The 18,497-nt window shown below is 39.5% G+C and overlaps 1 protein-coding gene and 1 long non-coding RNA gene across 3 annotated transcripts; both read left to right on the forward strand.

Annotated features, from left to right (window-relative positions):
• Positions 1 to 1,372: 1,372 nt before the first annotated feature.
• On the forward strand, positions 1,373 to 14,503 carry steap4 (STEAP family member 4). Of its 2 annotated transcripts, none has more exons than XM_035381508.1 (5): positions 1,373 to 1,536; positions 3,450 to 3,910; positions 9,597 to 10,124; positions 10,702 to 10,866; positions 13,031 to 14,503. In XM_035381508.1, the coding sequence occupies exons 2-5, from the start codon at positions 3,452 to 3,454 to the stop codon at positions 13,304 to 13,306; spliced, it is 1,428 nt and encodes a 475-aa protein (XP_035237399.1). In that variant the 5' UTR covers positions 1,373 to 1,536; positions 3,450 to 3,451; the 3' UTR covers positions 13,307 to 14,503. The 2 variants fall into 2 exon arrangements, with proteins under 2 accessions (XP_035237399.1, XP_035237409.1); XM_035381518.1 differs by lacking the exon at positions 1,373 to 1,536 and adding an exon at positions 2,209 to 2,333.
• A 2,485-nt stretch (positions 14,504 to 16,988) lies between these two features.
• LOC118206150 lies at positions 16,989 to 18,192 on the forward strand. Its single transcript, XR_004761148.1, has 2 exons — positions 16,989 to 17,183; positions 17,636 to 18,192. It is a non-coding gene; the product is annotated as an uncharacterized LOC118206150 (long non-coding RNA).
• Positions 18,193 to 18,497: the final 305 nt, after the last annotated feature.

Consider the following 18,497-nt stretch of genomic DNA (forward strand, 5'->3'; position numbering starts at 1 on the left):
CCTTCACCTTATGTGAATGCAAGATTTAAGTACAGGAATCAGATATGTCACAGTTTATCAGCTTTAACAAACGCAACAAGCTCTACAGCTGAGCTACTCAGCACGTAGTGTCTTTCATGACAGACTGCTTGTTCACAAACATTTCAAACTTCATTTCTTCTGGATGGGCTGATAGTTGAGACTGATGACTCAAGGAAAGCATCTGTGTAATACAAACAAATTAATGTACCAACCTGTGCCTCTTGTTCTCATTTATTTTTACATCATTGAAAACTCTTCTAAAACTCAAAGTTGGGGCAAGGTTCTGATTCAAGAACAAATCTGAGGAAAACAGAAACAATGTAATATTAAAACTAGGTAATTCATACGATATAGGCTATGTTTGTGTGTATGTTTGTGTGCGTGTATGTGTGTTTGTGTGTGTGAATGTGTGTTTGGTTGGTGGGGGGTTGTAGAGAAGGTTACAGCACCAGCTGGAAACCATTATCTCTCCTGGAAAAACCAGCCAGTGGTCTTAACCAGATGCAGCTGCAGTGCATTGTTGGCAACTTTTTAAATAGAGAACATTTTTCTGAGGCTAACTCAAGCCACCTGAAAAAAATGATTGCAGGTAAGAGGAGCATTTGTGCATCCTGAACATAATGAAGTATCGCTAATTATAGCGTTACATGCAAAAGGAACCAGACTCATAAGCAGTGGGTTAATGACGTAATGTATGCGCTCATTGAGTAATTATATGACACTTAGCTTTGTTTGAGTCTGGACAGCAGAATAGGGTAAATCGCAATGAAGTCACAAGGCATGGTCTCTGATCCTTGGTGTGTGTGACACAAACTGCCTTAGCTCAGACAGCGGCATTCAGCATATACTTAAGCATGATTCATTTATGTATTTTTTAAATAACAATGTCTGTTTCACATTACTTTGCACTTTAGCACAGTTGTGATATTCTTTCCTTTTAGACACATGCAGTGTCAAAACAATCAGGCAGACTTCTTAGGTTATGAAGGTCTGTGCTGCATGGAGACTTTCAAGTGGAATAATGTTAGAAACTCCAATTTAAATGTACGTCCAATGTTTCCTTGGTGATTTGTGCATGTGATTTGTACCAAGCCAAAGCACAAAACAAGCAAAAGGGGAAATCTGGCAAGACACACTGTGCTGGAGTCCCCAGTCTTAGGCAACTACCTAGTAGTATGTTGCTAGTGGTTTCCTGAAAATAACATGGCAAAATGCCTGAAAGAATGCGTGTTTGTGTTTGTCCTGCCCTATCCCTGCTCTCCCCGTGCGTGCATCACCCCCCTCCTGGAACGGAATTTCCCAGTTCTGTCCCACAGGCTTACTGGCTTCCTCATTGCCAGGGCAGGCAGTTCAGCACCCCACTACAAATTGGCAGGCGGGAGTAGCGCTCTGTCAGTAAGTCCAAGGACACTACACGTGGCTACAGTGGACTTAAAAGCTTGGGCTCGAAGGCAAGAGGAATATATGACTATCTAACCGTAGAACTTTACTTTGGAGTCACACGCCACAGTTTAGGTATGTGCAGTTTGTATTTTTTTTTAGATTGATCTGGTAAAAGATAGATGTGCAGTCACTATCTGTAAAATCTGTTTTCTTGTTCTTTCTCTGTGGATGTAACAGAATACAGAACATTTAGGCTTATAGAGTGCAATCTGTGAATATTTGGACAGTGACAATTCCTTGTTGTTTTGGCTCTGTAAGGCAGCACATTGGACTTAAAATAAAACAATGAAAATTAGGTTAAAAACCGCAGACTGTCAGCTTTAATTTGAGGGTACAGAATTTACATCCGTATCGCTGATACGGATATAAATACTGTACCCTCAAATTAAAGTGTTGGGGAGTAGTGAACTACATGTAATTGAACTAGTAATTTAATTACATTTTGCAGTAGCTTGCTGGTAGTTCAACTACATTCATATTTGCATAGTGATTCAAGTAGTTAAATTACTTTTTTGCCATTTTTTGTGTAGTTAACTACTGAAACTACAAACAGTTTTGGGCCGTAAAAGGAAAGGAATTATTTTTTTATTGTTATTTTACCATTGCTTCTCTACTGTAATTGAGCCTCTTTTGACCAGCCTCGCCCCCTTTTTCTTTCATCCTGACTGCTGTGAAGGCATGCCCAGGCAATGCATTCGTCAGGCAGCCACCACCACACACTTGATCTTTGTGTAGTGCATGTGCAAAAGGGCAGGCGTTGCTCAGTGCTCACACAGCGACAGCGTCATCATGGATAAACCTCCCGAATCTCAGCCTGAGGAATAATTACCATGGCCATACTTACTTAGTCGGTCAAACGGTCTAAGAAGGTGCAAGTAAAAAAAATTTTTCTTTACTGTTTTAGTTGTAGTCAGATAATACAAAATCCAGATTTGTTTACAACAAAAATATAACATTCCTTGCAATTTTGTCCTTGTGAAAAGCCGAGATGGGATTGTTTTGTTTAGGACAGTTTTAGGTCTCAGGGGTATTCCAGGAAGCTGGATTGTCAGCTCACCTGTGAAAAATATTTGGCTATAGTTTTTAATGTTTTGAATCTGAATTTGTAAAACTGCACTTGAATATATTAGGTGTCAATTAGTTATAAGCATTGATTATTGCTATTTATTAACAAATGTTCAGAGAAGTTGTTGCATGCTATTTTAGAAGTTACCTGGCTAACTGAGTAATCCTGCTTGGTGCAATACCCCCACCTGGTCTCTAGTTTTAGGTGTTTCACTGATGGACATTGTATACAAAACCAAAGCTGACATTCTTTGCACTTTCCATGAATAGTGGGGTATTTTATTTTTTTGGTTTATGTATGACCTGTTAACAAGTGGCCACTTTCTGCAATAAACTCAATTGAGTGGCATTTTTTGCTGGCATGTGATTTTTTGTATTATATTTTGGTATAATTTTGTATGACATGTACTGTACATTGTCAATTTGATCTTTTTTTTAAAGTACTTTTTCTACGTAGCTTTAGTTAACCAAACTAGAGTTCTCCCTAGGGTAGCTTTGCTGTAGTTCAACTTCTTCCAGTGTGAAGTAATTGGTAGCTTGCAAAGCTATACTTTCAAAGTAGCTTCCCCAACACTGCGTATCGCGTGATACTTGTAGGATTAACAGTAATTATTATACAGTACATGGTCCCCAATTTTAGGGTAGCAAAAGTAATTGGACAATTGACTGTTTAGCTGTTTCTTGGCCAGCTGTGTTGCGTGTCTTTGTGTCAGTAGTTTATGTACAGAGATGGCGACAAAAGGTTTAGAGTTGATTCTATTAAATGCATATGCATTTGGAGGCTGTTGCTGTTGTCTCTCAGAGAGGACCAAATAGGTGTCAATGGCAATAAAACTGTACCTACAGTATTACTCCCCGACAGAATATGATTTACTTGTCCTGAATTAGTTCAATGAGTGTGACTGTGTTGTCTTTTTCAGATATGACAAACATCTCCTTTTCCATGCCAATGAGCGAACCAGGCTTTCAGCGCAAGCTTGGGACCGTTTGCATCTTTGGGACGGGTGACTTTGGGCGGTCTCTGGGGCTGCGGCTGCTGCAGGCTGGGTACGGGGTGGTTTTCGGGAGCCGGAACCCCAAGAACTCCAGCCTTCTGCCCAAAGGCGCCCAGGTGATGAGCCACGAGGAGGCGGCCCAGACCTCCAGGATCATCTTCGTGGCTGTGCACCGGGAGAACTATGACTTCCTCCAACAGGCAGGGGGAGAGATGCTGGCGGGGAAGGTCCTGGTGGACGTTAGCAACAACCTGAGGCGGAACCAGTACCCCGAGTCCAACGCAGAGCACCTGAGCAAGCTGGTTCCCGCCGCTTCCGTGGTCAAAGCGTTCAACACAGTCTCCGCGTGGGCGTTGCAGTCTGGCGGGCTGGATGCAAACCGGCAGGTAAGAGATGAACCGGTTAAAAAAGGATTACCAGAATGCCTGGAATGCTTCAAGTGGGAATCAGTGGGAATGCCTTTTCCATAAAGAATATTGTTTTTTGGGTAAAACTAAATCTCAGGGTGCGTGTATTACAGTGATATTACCTTCTAAATCTGGCTTGCAAAGGGAACAAAACCATGAGAAGTCCTCAAAGCATGGTACTCGGAGTTCAGACATAAACACACGTGTGCACCCACATGTTTGCACACATGCAGACAAAACAAGATCTCAGATGATACAGAAAAGCTTAGGGCGAGATTTACTAAAGGATTGCGACTTATTTTACGATGCAAAAGCAATTTCTGCAAGGTTGCAATGTCTACATCGGCATTTACGGAATGGTCGCAATGAGTCAAAATCGCAATTAGGATGAAATTTGATTACATCACTCTGCAACTTTCCTTTTAATACATACAGCAATTAAATGTGTTCATGCATATGTATACCTGGAGTGGATGAGCTAAAACAAGGTTGAGAGCCAAGCAAGTATTCCATCTAATTTACTAAAGCACGCCAGTGTTTCCCACAGGTCTGAAATCTAGTCTGTTGGTGGTTGCGATCTGTGATCCATCGGCACCAGAATGGTCTATTGCATATATATGCTATAAATAAATTAAAATCAATATATTGAATATTTAACATGTATTAAACAGATATGACCTATAACATGTGTGTCCATAGGCGCAGTTGATTATGATCATTGTTATAGTTATTGTGATGCTTATTTCTGTGCAAACTGTGTTGAGCAGCTGCCTTTTCAAAACTGCAACTTAGGAACTAGCACACTGAGCTTGGACAAAAACAACAGAATTAAGAAATAATCAAACCGACATTGATCGATTAATTATTTAAACACAGAAAAACACTGAAATGTTGGTTATTCGCTCAGCACTAGTCTCCAAATATACTTGGGTGGCCAGTAAGCAAATTCTATGTGTGGCCAACACTGGATACATTAATTGTGACTCCCCTCTTTGAGAATTTTTAGAACTCCTGAATGCAGGTGGTAATTTCTCTGCGCTAATATCGCCTATTGCTCACACACGGGTTGTTAGGAAAGGGCATTGGGCTGTACACACGTCCTTGGCAGTTAAATCAGTTTGTCTTGTGAGCTGCATGGGTTGGAGATCAAAAAATGCATCCCCAGATTCATAGAACTCTGGAAAGGAGACAGGATTTAAAATGTGTTTCACACATGTTTCTACTGATGACTTCTCACTTATTTTCAGATATAAGATTATGTTTGCTTTATTGAAAGTAAGCAAGAGCTAGCAGCTCATCACAGTTCTCAATTTAAACAACTTTCAGACGCTCTGTGGCCTCCTCCCATTGCAAGTTGATACGTGCCTATTCCTTCCACCCCCACTGCTTACTCATTTTGCAAGGATTTTTCCACCTGTTATTCTATCAGTGTTAACATACTTTCCTTAGTTGGACCACCACCTGTGTCTTTTGCCCTCGTAGGCTTTTTCTTTCGTAAACCGCCTAACAACATGCCATTTTATTTACGTCCTCCACTGTTAATTTTATTAGACATAAAGAATACATTTTGTATGTGATGTCACTCCACATTTTTGTCCTCCTTATTCTCTCCAGTGTTGTACTCCTCTGCTGAAATACTGCATGAAGCTGTGGCTACCTCGTTGACCAAGGTTTTTTGTGGTTCCCTCGCTATTTGTGATCAGTACCTATTTCGTAGCACCTTGTAATCTATGCATGTAAGCATGCCATTATTTTTTCTGACCCTTTTTTTTTCTTCTAGCACAAAACAGCAAATAAGGGTGTTTATTTTATTTGATCGCATAAGTAAAACCAGTATTCGTAAATCGGTTGTTAATGTATCGGTATCTTCGACCTCAACAGAGCCGCAATATGACGTAGAGCCGCAATGTTTTTGGCTGTCACTGTCTCCTTAGTAAATCTGGCCCTTAGGTTCATATCGATACAGAGTCATGTTTTTGCTTTATCATTTAAAAAAATGGGTTTTCTGTTTCCCTTTGTCTAATATTACATTTTGTCTAAAGGTCAGAAACCATTCAGTGTGAGAAATATGCAATAATAGAGGAAATCAGGAAGGGGGCAAATACTTTTTCATGGCACCGTGTGCTATTTACTCTGCATTTCCCATCGCATCTTGTACAATAAGGGTTGATCCCATTCTGTTTCAGGGATATGTAATGCACTGTAGCCTCCTATCTAGTGCAACTGTAAGAAATCCATTGGCTGCAGATGGCACCGTGTAATAACTAGGATTCAAGATTGCCTGCCTTCCTGCTCCGAATTATCTTCCTCGCTGTACAAGAGAAAACAAATGTGTGATGGTGAAAGGGGACAGTGTTTTTTTCCAGGTACATACCAGCCCAACACGTTCTCATTCCCAACTCGTCAAATATTGCACCTTGGGCAAGGACCCTTCTCATCACTATTCGATGCGTTGGATAGACTTGGGCGTCTTCGGTTGATGAGTTAGGTAGCCCATTGAATTGAATTGCCACTCCGGCGGATTTTGACGCTATGGACAGACAGTAGCCTGAACCTCAGTGCAAATTCGGAGCTTGTATTTGAAGACAATCGATACTATTGTGACCTATTCGAATTTAATTACTTAAAATCACATACACATATACCGAAATATACCAGAAATTATTTCATTTTAATAATATAGGCTACACAGAAAATTATTTTAAAAACATCAACATAAACCTAGGCTAATGCATGCTGGGTGATGTAGTTTATCAAGTAGCCTAGAAGTCAATGGGCTACCTCACTCGTCAACCCAAAACACCCATGTCTATCCAATGCGTTGAATAGTGACGAGAAGGATCCTTGCCCAAGCTGCAATATTTGATGAGTTGGGAATGAGAATGTGTTCACCAGCCCCAGCACCGGGTTAACCTCTTAAGGCACAAGCCAAATTTTGCCAATCCTTGCCCATTTAGGGGGTACCCTATTTAAAGCTTTATAACTCCAGACGTGAACACCACAGAGACTTGAAAAATGGCTTAAATGAAGCAAGACATTTGTACAATTTACAATACTAACACAGATTAGTTTATATTCATAATTTTGGAAGAAATAAAGTGCCACAAATGCAATTGTTTGACAAAAAATCCAAAATAAATTTGCACTTTTTAAGTTTGCAATGAAATACTGCGAGATTGAATATATGCAGGAGGTTAAACTATACATGTGCTAGGTCAAAAACGTCTTGACCACAAGTTCATAAAATCTAAGGGTGGATATGTAGAACTACTATAGATGTATGAAGCAAAAACTAAGCAGTGTACCCAGCATCTCCAATCTATCCAAAATGTCTAAATTATGCATTGCTGTAAATCATAACATATCCATGTATTTCACTACAAATCAACTGTTTTGACTCAAGAAAATCACTGTTGCATAATTTTCAAATGGGAATTACAAGCTTTCAGTCAGTACAGTGGTCTAAAATAGCTAGGTGTCCAGAAACATATACAAAATCTCTCCAAAATTGAATAAAATGCTTTTTGTCCATTATAAAGCATATAAATGAGCCCCTTATGAGGGTTTAAGATGAAACATTGCTATCAGATTAAAAAAATAATGCAAAAACATTGTCACACAATGCGGTACAGTACCTAAATGTGTAATAATTAACTCGTGTGTATTTCTATACTCTGTACTCTCGTATGTTTTCTTGTATGGGGATGAGACAACATGAAAACAATTTTCACCCGTCCACCACGTTTTGGCAATGTTCCAGCTATGACGTCATCACTGTTGCATGCTTCACAAAAACTATTACACTTCCGTCTAACGCTTACATTACAGTGTAAAATATTTACATTATATAACACCACTAACCTATTTAAAGATACTCAATTTCAAAAATAACGTATATAACCGAAATATTTTGAACGGTAATACTTACATAGCAATGATGAAATCTCCTCTATGTTCAGTAGATAGAGACAGAGACGGTATCAATGATATTGTTCTATTCGCTTCTGTTTTGCTCCAGAAAACGATGTCAGCTAGGTCTATCAGCAAACATATGGTTTAGCTATGTTCAGAAGTCCTCAATAATAATAGTATTTTCCAAGAAATTACGAAATATCCTTGAACACGTTTCGTTAGGTGCATCGTATTTGTCTGCTAACAAGAGTGATTGCGTAAGTGAATGCTATGCTAATAATATTTTCTGTTACGCTGACCTATAAAACGCTATTCCAAAAGCAGAATTAGACATGTTATACATCGTTAGAAAGCTTATACTCTCGCCTACCGAATAAATGAATTGTAAATCAAGTCAGACTGTACTAAAAAGGACGACGACGCCGTAAACAACAGGTGTGGTGTTACGCACAGCTATTTTGGAAGATACCCAGGCGTCACAGATGCGCCTATATTTCCCAAACGGATTGTCCAAGACAATATATGACCACGCAGTCTCAAAAGGGACATCTCTACACGTAAAACCAACAGTAAGGTTTTATATTTATTCAATATTTAGTCCCAGATATTGACTGTAGAATGACATGGTATCATTTTTAAAAACTTTTTCTCGTTTATTTCGTTATTCAGTGAGCAGCGTTTTCACTGCTGTATAGGCATATCTTAGTGCTATTGTCGGGTTTATCTTGCTGCTATGACGGAATACGATTTTTTAGTGGTGAAAGAATATTTTTATTAATGCCAGGATAGACAATATTGTCCATTATGTCAAGGGTGGGGGGTGTTTCTTAGATGAGACTGCAGGGAGGGGGTGCGTGTTAAATGAACGACCGGAGCGACAATGGTGGGGCTGCGAAACTCCGTTTTCGGCATAGTTGTCATGTATCGTCTACTAATGAAACTGAAACAACGCGTTTCTGTTTTCATCTCACACGTTGGTTGCAGTAGCACCGAATGTTTGACTTTAGTAATCTAGTCACGCGGGCGTGCCCACCACTAGGGGCAATGCGCTAAGAGGTTAATTTCATCATGTGCGCTCCATAGCATGAGGTTCTAATTCATATAATAATTTAATTTAAATTGACATTTTCACCACCATGTTGAATATTGCTGCTCCAATTTCAAGCTGTACAAACAGTTTTACACACCAACATTAGGTTAGGTTATTATATCCCATTTCCCTATTTCCCATGCTGTGGCATTTGCATATAGAGATCTCTTATACAACTCAATGCAAGTGTTCTTGGAATCTAAATTATTTATCTGTAATAAAGACATTTATACAGCTCTGTTGTAAAATAATTGACCACCAACAGGATGCTGAGGGCTGGTCTTTAAAAACAATTAGTGTGCTGCTATTAAATTTTCATTATCATATCCAAGGGAAAACATATGTTCTCTAGGGGGCGGGGGGGGGAAGTCAGCAAGAACCTGAAAAAAAAGTTTCTTTAAAAAAAACATTTTGAGAGTCTTTTTTTCAAGAATCTGAAAATAAACCTGAGAGAGCATTTTTTTGGACATACGCATACGCATACCCTTAATTCAGTGGCTGTGACGATTTGTGCGGGTACATCCGACTAAACGCTTCTCCGCAGTCTGAGTTCTTCACAAGCTTGACTGCAATTATAAGCAGCTGTTTCCAGGGCAGCTGGGTTTATTCTCAGTCTCTCTCTACAGTGGTTTGCTGATATGTTCATTCCCTCTGATTGGCCAGGTGTTAATCTGTGGAGATAACAGCGAGGCCAAGCAGATGGTGGTGGACATCGCGCGCAGCCTTGGCCTCACCGCGCTGGACAAAGGATCGCTCAGGGCGGCCGGGGAGATTGAAGACTACCCCCTGCAGCTCTTCCCTCTGTGGAGGCTCCCCATCGCCCTGGCCACCGGCCTCACAGCCTTCATATTCTTCTACGTGCTCACCCTTGATGTCATCTACGCCGCCGTCATCGATGGGGAGGACATCTCCTTCCGGATCATGGTTTCCCTGGCCAACAAGGTGTTCCCGATTGTCTCGCTGATCATGCTGGCGCTGTGCTACCTTCCTGGGGTGATGGCGGGATTTCTGCAGCTCTACAACGGCACCAAGTACCGCCGTTTCCCCGACTGGTTGGACAGGTGGATGCTGTGTCGTAAGCAGCTGGGCCTGATTGCCCTGGCTCTCGCCTCCCTCCACGTCCTCTACACTTTAATCATTCCCTTCAGGTACTATGTCAGGTACCGGGTCAACATCTGGACCGCTGCTCAGGTGAGCAAGCCAGCCATGCAAACAAGCTGTTTACCATGCAGATAAAGGCCCAGATTCAGTTAAATGAAGATTTGTCATTAAATTAAACCCACAATTCAATTGACATTCTTCAAAACCGAGTTTGTGAGTTAACTGTGGTTACCACTAATCTCACCAAATCGTATTCCTTTGCAAAAAAAGGTTATATATAACATGTATTCGTAAGTCAAACAAGCCTGAATTCGATCAACATTTTGTTCAACAAAATGTTTCACTAACAAATAAATGCTACGTGTGCCCATATTTCTGCAGATTTAGGTTGGAACATTAATTTTGGTGATTGATTAACTAACCAAATAATATTTGTGAAAACAGAAAGTAACAATTGCATTTGTTAGCCAACTTTATGGATAAACACTGAGGCTACATTTTGACTGAAATTTTTTTTTTTTGTTTAAAATTTATTCAAGCTGTGTTGGTAGTTGAGCCCCTTGTACAGATGCATACTGACTGTAGCATTAGAAAGCAACAGCATACACCAATGCGTGTGGAACACGAAAACTACCACTGTGCTAACAAACGTTTTCCTGCTGTCTAGATCAAACAAAACAAAACAGGCACATTCGACACCACCATGGCCTGGCGCACTGACTCGTATTACTCAGTGGGGATCCTGGGATTTGGCCTCTACGTCCTGTTGGGAATAACCTCTTTGCCCTCCGTCAGCAACACCATTAACTGGCGGGAATTCCGATTCATACAGGTACGGTATTACTGATACCTCTGTGAGCACTGTTTACCGCATGGAGATTGCAATCCAATCAATGGCTAGATGATTATATCTTGGCACTGTAATATGCCTCTATTTATGTATTTCAGAGTTTATCAGGTGACAGCCCAATTATGTTGCCTTTTCCTTAAAAAATACAGAAAACTTAAGTCAATATTTCTGAAGTCTTCCAAGAACTTAGAGGGCCATATTAATGATAAACTGGTATTCATATGCTGATGTAAATGTCAAATATCACTGAGCTATCTTGTTCAAAAAATTTCACCAGTTCCACCAAGATGCACGTTATATATTAGTTTTAAAGATGGAACTGCATTTAGAGAAATGTCAGCCAGAAATTTAACTCTAAAAAGTTAAACAGGAAAAGTGTAGTTTTATTGTTCTGGTTGCTAGAGGCAACGGCACTGGATTGAAAACTTCTTTAAACTGAAGTTCTTTAGTTCACTTTATATGGCTGAAAGCTTCATACCAATCGTGCGCTAGTGCGCAATGTTCGGTAGAATGTAAACATGTGAGTAGTTTGCACAGATGGGGTCTGCACTGAAGCAGATTACCTATTTTGCATTATTATGACATTCCTGTCACCATTCAACCCAGGGGAGAGATTTTGTTGATGAGGTGGGTTGATAGTGAAGGCACAGTCTCACAGACAAATGAGCCATTTTCCATTTTCTCTCTCCTAATCTCTGAAATGAATATATGATAAAACATGTAATTTCTATTTGCATTTGGTCTTCTTCATACATCAGCAGGGTGGATTTAGAATTCATCTCACACATGAAGGGTTCTTTGTGACTGGCTTTATCTCAGTTTTTTAGCATCATTATCGCTATATTTATTGCCATATTTACGCAATTACAGTTCAGTGCACAACACCCTATTTAGTTTAATAAGTGTGATGCCACCTAAGAAAGAACAGAAGGCTGGAGCATGGTAGGTTTTTCCCCTTTTATTTTTGCACATGAGAACACCCACCTTACCCAATGTACTCTCATTTAAATCAGCGATTATCCCAGTGCACAGCCTCACTGCATGGTAATATTTCATAAATACTGGTAATACAATATTTATTTTCCCTTATGCACATGTACAATATGCCAGAAGAACTGTAAGAAATAAAAATAACCGTAGCTAACTCAGGTCAATGAGTGAGATACCACTGGCACAAAGCCAGATGCTTGTGCACAGTGTCGCATGTGTGTGGTATCAAGCTCGCTTCAATGAGTGAGGATTCCACCTATGCACAGCCAGATGCTTGGCACCAGGTGTTCATTCCTTATTTTTATTCCTGTTTCTCTGGAGCTGACAGTATAATGTAGAGCTCATTTTATGAATTCTCCCTTATGCGCATGGGCAGACGCATGATACACTGCAACCATCTCAAGCGAAGACCTAACCAATGGTCTAGGTCCTCCGGAGCTAATTAAGCCTGTGTGAATGAATAGGATTGGGTAGGCAGATGCTAGCACTTACCGTAACTAATGAATGGAGGAACTGAGAGAATGTACCCAGCTATCACAGCTTTCCCACGAATTCTCCACTCTTATCAAGCGAGGCAAGGCTACTCCCGTTTGAAAAACTGCACACACTCATGAAGCAGATAAGCACACTTATGTTGGAGAAATACACAGTGTACTGTTCCAGTTGATTGAAGAAAGTTAAAGCTAACAAAGCAAAGCTAATAACAGAGCGGAGTTTGCAGTTGTACCAGTCATGTATACACAGAAATGAGTCTAAGTAGCAGGCTCTCCCCTCAGTCCCCTGAATATACCCCTTCTGGTAGCCTGGCCCAACAACAGATTTCATTGGCAGCTGTCTTGCTAACCCAGTCATCTGACTGGGGAGATTCCACCCTATGGCAGTCCGTTCAAAAACTAAAGGGAACCAGCGTTTGATACAGTGTTTCAAATGTAAGTGCTTTGGGAGGGTGACTTATGGAAAGGTTCTCATGAACCCCAAAATGGATGGGGGCTATCATGCGCTATAACTGACTTGCATATTTCGGACAAACATCGCAATATGCTGTTTAATATTTTGCAAGACCTTGATTTACTGTTAATTTTCCAAACAAGCAACAACATGGCTACCACCCTCCTTCAGCTTTCATTCATATATTCTTCTCTCTTCCCCACCACAGTCCAAACTGGGCCACCTAACTCTGTTCCTGTGCACGTTGCACACCTTCCTCTACGGCTGGGACAAGTTCCTGAGACCCTCCGCGTACAAGTGGTACCTTCCTCCCGGATACATGCTGTCGCTGGTCGTCCCCTGCGTCGTCCTGGTCCTCAAGTTTGTGCTCATCACTCCCTGTGTGGACAGAGCAGTTACCAGGATTCGGCAGGGCTGGGAGAGGAAGCCTGCAGGGTCGCTGGCTAACGGTGATCCCAAAGGCAGGCGACTGCTCGTACTTTAGACCCTAAAAAATGCTGCTCCTGTCTGGACATTCCAATGTACTGTGCACCCCTGCAAACACCCGCTTTTATGAACTAAAACAGTGGTATCCACTTACCTTATATAGGGTCAAGATGTAGGGCAACATTCTGTATTTAGCACAGGCAAATATATCTGTCTCTTAAGCAGGTCTGAGTAACTGAGATATGACTAACGCAATATGAAAAAAACTACTTTTGCATTAAAAATATGAATAAAGAAATAAAATCTGCCTATTCCGCCTATTCACAATAACCTGCAAGTGAGAGGACCTCCAATTGACAACCAACGTTCTGCAAGTATTTTGCTTCCAAACAGACTATAGCGAGAGCTGTTATTTTTTCCATTTCAGTTTTATATTTGACGAAGCCTGTAAAATACAAAAATATTCAATTTCATATCCTATAAATATATCTCTGTCCACTTCTATAGAGCGATATATATTTTAACATTATAAATGTTATATATTTTGTATATACTTGCAAATTACATTTCTAAAAAATCTAAAAAGGGTCCAAGGACATGCAATGTTGCATGCCCAAACCTTACCTTTTTGTCTTTGTAAATGTATTAAAGGGTAAGCAATTAAAAAAGAGTAAGAAAGTATTAATATGCCAATACAAACATTTTTTCACCCAGTCTTTCTGCTTAGCAGAAAATGAACATATTACATAGTGGGATGACAGCCGAAATGGCAGCACATCCCATCTGCCAAGTTACAAGTTGGCAAAGCATACCCCATTTATCATATTCACTCAATGTGGTTTTATATGGGCTAGATTTCATAAGGCATTGCATGTGCAAAACAGAGGGTTAGGCCTCACAAGGGAAAGGTACTAACAAGTACTCTAGCTGGTCAAGTTCTCTATCAAAAATATTTCTCTGGCATAATGTTTGAGCGTATCTTGTCTCATGGTAGTGACATAATGAACTCAATCAAACCAATTAGCTTTAAATCATTTCACATTATACATTATATGTATGTATATTTGATAATAGATTGTATGATGTTTCAGATTGTAATAAAGTTCTTACAAACGATGGAATTTGTATTCTTTATGCATGGCACAAAGCACCTATGAATCTCAAGTCCAAAAAGTTCAATAGTGATGTGCCTTTAATATAATCATTTTATGTCACATGGGTGTTGTGATTGTAGAATAAATTGAAGTCTATGCTGCATTTTGTGTACTCTCTTAATGGGTTTGTCCTGACGGACCTGATAACAGCAAACAATTTAAAGGTCTATGAGCATGACTATCGATTTATATGATGTCTGTTGGTAGATACATTGGCGTACAAATATCTTTGACATTTTAGGTTTCGCTCTTGTAAATGCCCTCTGGAAAATGCATCCTTGTGAGGTAAATACCACTCTGCCCACTGTGTTCTCAAATGTGTACTGCTAACAGACATTATGAACTTTTCAGGAATTAGTGTGGTTTGGAAGCCCAAAATATTGATAACTTTGAATATATGGAATGGCTTGATTTTTTAACATGCACTAATTTTGTGATCCTTTTTCACCTGTCAAACCACCACAAGCACCAGAAAAAAAGATGTATGATTCAGTGCCAAAATTACCTATTTTTATGGAAATGGGACTCAATACCAAGCTTGTTTTATCCACAAAGATGACTGCAAATTACCACTCACCATAAGAATTGATTGTTAATGGTCCAGGAAACAAAATCTGTGAATTATTTGCTTATGTGTTGTTTTAATACTTTTGTTTTTGCATTAACAAATGGCAAGAAATTTCTTTAATGATTCTTGCAAAAATATTGTATTGCTCATTTTCATGAGGAAGACTTCACCAACTATCTACAAAAACAATGTGGCCTTGCTAAAAAGATAGCGCCGGTGCATGGTGCAGTGCCTTCCCTCACTTTCCCTCCCTCCCTGTTCCTGCTAGCGACACACCCAGTTACACCAGGACAGACATGTGATCGATCAGTAAGTAGGCCTACCTTAAGCTAGCGATAATTAAATAACTTGCAAGCTTAGATATGTGGAATCTATGTCCGGAGTTTGAAACTGCTGTTAAGTCTAATGTTAGTCTACAGTAACTCAGTGTTACAATGTCATTACACATTGAATAATCTGCAGGTTTAACTATACTATGGTAAAGTCTAGCTTATGTTGCTTTCTTTTGTTCTGCCTGGTAGTCTAATGTTACTGTACAGGACAGCCTGCTCTAACCTAGTGATGAGGAGTGGTTTATATATGACATGTCATATGGATATGAATATTAATGAGTGCAGAATGCACACCTACTCTGTTTTTATCTGCTGAACAGCTCACAATAATCCAACAGTATTTATTACAATTTAATGGTTATAATTGGGTTAAAAACTTTAAAAGAAATATTAAGAAAATTGGGTAATATAGCCACAATTTGAATACAGTTCCTGAACCTTGGAAACAACGTGAATTATGGTGGGAATGTGGAAGTCTTGCGATGTATAAACTTTATACAGTTAAAACTATAATTTCAAGATACAAGAGAGCAGATCTCCCATACAAGCATATCCCTATTAAGGGTTAATGGAGACAGAAATCATTCATCATTACTTATTTAGTCATTTAATACTAGAATTGCTTGATAACACTGACGACATTGAACTTGTAGCTGTAAAACAACTTGCCACCTGTAATCGTTAATTCTGTTATCTTTTAAGAAAGCTATTTCATTGCACAGATAGATTCTAAAAAAAGTTGTTCCAAGCCATCTTGGAGAGGTCAATTTGCTGTTCGTTCATCTGATCTTTTGTGCTTCAATGATTCCTATTTTAGTCATTATTATTCCTACTCCATTATTTGTGTGCCAAATAAAAATTAATTGCTTATAAAATGACAGGCAAGTTTCCAATTCATGTTATTAAATCAGTGCTTGCGCAAGCTCAGAAATAGGTGTGAGCAAAACCAGCCTTTTACTTTAATTGACCATTCAGGGATAACTTGACACCAAAGACTATTTTTTGAGTAAAGAAAAAAATTGTGCTCAAATGATAACTGAATCAAGACGTAGCCTCAATGGTGAACTAATGGAGCAGAGAGGAAGAAACTTGGCACAACCCTCGCTCAGAAATTATCTTATGACAGCTGACCTGATGGTCAAAACATCATGTTTCACAACTAAAAATGTAACATTGCTGTGCTTGTCAGCTAGTCTCCTGCCCTTTCCTCCTCTAAGACCAATGTATTGTAAATGATCAGATAAAACTGAGCTGTAGCAGTAGAATATGGATCAGCATCAGAATCAAAACTGATATCTATTCAGGAACATGGATGGAAAATTTTTTATAGGCTCACATAATTCTAAAAAGCAATAACATTATTAATTCCTCTTAATAACATTTATTTATGAGGAGATTAGTAATTTTTTGTAAGTATTTTTTGCCAAGTGGTACAGCATAGCACCGTCCAGATGGGTGGAGTTGGAAGTGATTGCGAAGTCTGTGTGTGGGGGTGTGTGGGGTTGTGTGCTGTGAGATGGGCCTTTCTTTAAACTGGCCAGGTGTAGAGTTCTTGCAGTGGTGTCTGAAAGTTAAATGCTTACATTTTTATTGAAATTTAGATGGCTTGACCATCACAGTTACTATAATACAATTGTTCAAATCCTTGGAGTGACTATTGACGCACATTTCTTCTTTCAGGCTCACATTAATGATATCACAAGAGAGGCCATTTCACCTTGGGATTGTCTAAATTGAGGAAGATATTGACCCTCCATGGTGCCAAAAATGGTTGATGCTTTAATAACCTCTTGGCTGCACTACTGTAATGCTTTACTATCTGGATGCACTCAACTGACCTTGAAAAGTCAGCTGCTAAGGTATATACAAGAGCCAAGAAAGGTGAATATATCAGTCTGGTGCTTTTGTCTGTTCGTTAAGTTGCTCTTTTACTTCAGAACTGACTTCAAGTTTTTTCTCCTTACTTATCAGACTTTCAATGGTCTCGCTGACATTGTAATTAAAATTAAAATTACAATGTGAGGCAGAGCCTTCTACAGAGCTCCTGTCTTATGGACTAATCTCCCTTTTGCATGTTCAGGCTTCAAACACATTCTCTGTTTTTAAGCACAAGCAAAAAACTCACTTCTTAGTCAGTCTTAGAGTTACAGTAAGGATGTGTGGGAAGGGTGGATCAGAATCATTGAGCTGCCAGGTCAGCTGACCTGAGTAACACAGTAACCTGGGGCTTTTCCATTTTACACTCAGGCCCCTACATGTGCAATACAATGTATATCTGGTTCCTAACATAATTGCATTTCTGTTTTCTGACCTTGGACTTTCCCCCACCCTAGGTTCACAGATCATTCCAACCCTGGCATTCTCCTGGTTCAAGCCCCATGCCATGATGCAACCTGCAGACTGAGGTGCATCACCTAACCCTTCCTGACTGGCATATGAATATAATCTTTTTGCATGGACTATTTTACCAGCTAATTTAATACCTAACCTCAGGTTGTAATCTGCCTAGTCACTTTGTATGTTTATGCTGAAAGATTCCCATTACCTCAGTATTTGCATTTAACTACACACAGTGGGCTAGCCAGCGGAGGATGGGCTCCCCCTCAATATTTGGTTTCCCCCTTAGTTTTCCTTCAGCCTCGGCCTTGCCTAATTTATCCTATTTCTCATCATTTTGTAAAGTGTTTTAAGACAGTGTCGCTTTAAAAAAAAACAAAAAAAACACTATAAATAAAACAGAATTGTAGGTACTGATATTACGTGCAATGCAGGATCATATCTGAGACATTTCTGTTGTTGTTAAATTTCTCAAATTTTATTTTAGCAAGTTAACATTGACCCACATTGTCTGGTTCCTGTTAAGAAAACATTATGATATTTTTTCCCCTGATATTGTGTTCACTCATTTTTGTATTGGTCTTGTGTTCACTAACCATTTGGATGTGGTTGCATGGTTACTTGTTTTGCACCTACTCTTTAGTGAATCAGTTGTTAATATGGCATAGATAGCATTAGCAGCTGTTAATAAGCAGCACAAATCACAGCTATTTTTGAAATAAGCAGCATAAACTGCACTTGATATTATTCCTCATTTTGTTCCCATTCCAAAAGAAGCAATGCAATAAAACATAGCATAATAGACATTTATCTATAGCTGAAAGCAATGCTGTAGCTGAAGGTGTTTGCAAAAAAGTC

This window comes from Anguilla anguilla, chromosome 1, assembly GCF_013347855.1.
Source record: "Anguilla anguilla isolate fAngAng1 chromosome 1, fAngAng1.pri, whole genome shotgun sequence".
Taxonomy (NCBI): domain Eukaryota; kingdom Metazoa; phylum Chordata; class Actinopteri; order Anguilliformes; family Anguillidae; genus Anguilla; species Anguilla anguilla.